Source organism: Myzus persicae, unplaced genomic scaffold (genome assembly GCF_001856785.1).
Source record: "Myzus persicae strain clone G006 unplaced genomic scaffold, MPER_G0061.0, whole genome shotgun sequence".
In the NCBI taxonomy this organism is placed as follows: Eukaryota; Metazoa; Arthropoda; class Insecta; order Hemiptera; family Aphididae; genus Myzus; species Myzus persicae.
Genome location: NW_019102354.1, coordinates 1 through 2,819, shown reverse-complemented (window position 1 = coordinate 2,819; position 2,819 = coordinate 1). Strand labels below are relative to the sequence as shown.

At 26.3% G+C, this 2,819-nt stretch overlaps 1 protein-coding gene across 1 annotated transcript; it reads right to left on the bottom strand.

The window, feature by feature from the left end:
- Window positions 1-228: 228 nt before the first annotated feature.
- Window positions 229-2,327, bottom strand: LOC111031919 (zinc finger protein 85-like; the record flags this gene model as incomplete). Its single annotated transcript, XM_022312037.1, has 3 exons — window positions 229-340; window positions 1,006-1,218; window positions 2,168-2,327. Coding segments are annotated over 3 exons (485 nt in total), but the record flags the coding sequence as incomplete, so codon positions are not given.
- Between the last annotated feature and the right edge of the window lie 492 nt (window positions 2,328-2,819).

Here is a 2,819-nt window from a genome sequence, read left to right as displayed (position 1 = left end):
TAAAATACCTTTGCAAAAGCGTTTTTATACAAGCAGGAAGAGATCACAGAGGTTAAAATTTACGACGTTTATCTTTATGTAATATACTGATTAATAATTTCCAATCTTTTTCAATTTTTTATAACCACACCATTTTAGTTGATAATAATAAATGGAGGAATATATGAATACTGACGAGTATGGGAACTGGGAATACATGTTTTGTTATAAATTTGGATATACTTTTACCTTGTGATTTCTGAGCTGTTTGATCGTTTTGAATCCTTTCTTACACTCCGGACACAAATACGGTTTATCTTGTTCGTGAATTTTTGCATGAAAAGTGTTTAATTTGTACAGGCTGAAAATGCATGGATTTCAATAATTTAGTAATTATGTTTTTGGTGACAACAGCACTATATTAACATTCTGAATACATTACACATAATACATATTATATTAGGCATATATTATAAGTGCATGGAATTAATATAATGAAATAATCGCCAAAAAAGTTGTAATATAATAATAAAATAATGTATGAGACACGATGTACAATTTAGGTATAGGTAGAACACTATTGATTTATTTTTTAATTCTTTTAAAAAAAAATAGCACATTAACGTTTCAATTCATTAAAAAAATTGTTTTTATTATTTAAAATACAATCAGTGTATTAATTTTTAAAATAAGTATTTAAGAGATTCCTTATATCGTCAGGTTAACAAAGAAAAAAACAAACTTGCGAACAAAGAAACCATTGATTATCGCTATAGAGAACGTTATAAAAATAATAATTATATTTTTCGTTCAGAGATATGTACCTAACTAATTAAGTATTATGGTATTGTTTGTTAACTCTCTCCCCTCCCCATTAATTATATTCTATGATTTGAGGTTTTAAATTGGCATTATATTATAATATTAATATATTTTTTTTTCTTCGTAAAGTTTTAGATTTTTATTTTCGTTTATACAACACTTAAAAATATTTGTTTAAGCATACATAATTAGTCAATATTATACCTATTTGTCTTGAAACCGCATTGGTTGCAACCGTACATTCCTATGTCTATAGCATGACTTTTCCACAAATGTGTCATCATGGATAACCACTTTGAATTGGTATACTGGCATTCGAATTCTATGCATTTAAATGTGTCCTCCAAATGGAATTTTCTATGATACAGCAAGTTCTTTTCTGTGGCAAATCTAAATTTACACCTTCCAATCGTACATCTAAAATATTTGAATACATTGTATATAGGTACTTATATCTTTTTGGTGATATTAGTTACTTAACCGTTACGGCGTTACAAATACGTATTTTTGAGATTAATTAAACAATACAAAACACATTATACAATACTATATAGGTTTCTTTTATAAAAATGTTTTAATTATGGTAATCATTATCAAATTAATATATGATAATATTATAAAAATTGTTGGGAAAGATTTATAATGATTTATAAATTTAATCGGTACTTATACTATGATAAAACTCGAAAGCCGTATTTTGTATATTATTTATTACATTATTATAACTATATTTTTATTTGATTATTAATTTATATCAAGCGTATTTATCGCGCAAAATATAATAAATATTCTAATAAATAATATTCATGCTTAGCAATTTATTGTAAATCACTTAAAAGTAGAGCTTTATTATACGTTACATTGGTTGTAGGAACATAACTCATAAAATAAAATAAATTCATCTTATCATTATCCATATCTCATATTATACTATCCACATAATTTGCATAAACATTATCAGATTATTCTGGAAATCTAAATATGCTTTAGCGGAGGAAAAACTAACATTTTTCTGTTTTCTTGGCAGAGCAATAGAATAATATTAAATATTAGTTTTAAATAATGTGGTTAAAATTATAAGGCAAGAATAAACGTTGTAAGCAATATAAGTACCTGGGTACCTTTATAGGCATACACTGAACGCAGTAATTTTAATATTATTTCTTGAAAATGTATAGGTAATAATAAACTACATACTGAATTAGTTGATATAAAGCTTATTTGTTTTGTATAGGTACTTAATTAGGTACTTAAAATAACTAAATAGGTGCTAACTGCTTGCTGTTCAGTGCGTGTTATATAAATTACAATACCAGTAAATACATTAACTAAGCCATCGATCAAGTAAAAGTGACGATTTACTAACCTTACATGTTTTTCTATACTATTTATATCTTCAATGGTGTTTTCTTCTTGAAGTCCGTTGAATACTTGCTCTTGATGCTCCCAATATTCATCGCAAGCCTCATTCGAATGATAATTTTCAGCAGAATTATTTTTTAATGAAATATCATATGACACATTACCTAAACATTATAAAATGCAAATTGTTGGTTATTTAATATTTTGATTAAAAATTAGAAATATTATACAATACTATCTATAAAAATATTATTGTTGAGTACCTATATTGTACAAATTTAAATTGTATACGAGAACAGTAGAACAGTATATTTAATACTATATAATCGATAGGTACATCAATTATTTTAAATGGGTATCAAAGAAAACAATTTCAGGCGGAAAAATAAAGTTTTGAATTTTGAATGATTCGATTGTTTTAGAAACTATACATTCCATATTGTATAGTGACTCTCGTCGCTTATGGGTGTGGATGGCACCATCTATAATATATGATCTAAGATTTTAAGGGGAAATACATGGACGCCAGAGTCTTTTGAACATTTTAGTAATTACTATTAGGGTGTATGTCAATTGCGCCAGAAATCACAGGTAAGGAAAGAAAAATTATGGGATTCAAAAAGGTTATACATCAACTGCGCCGGACGATATTTAGG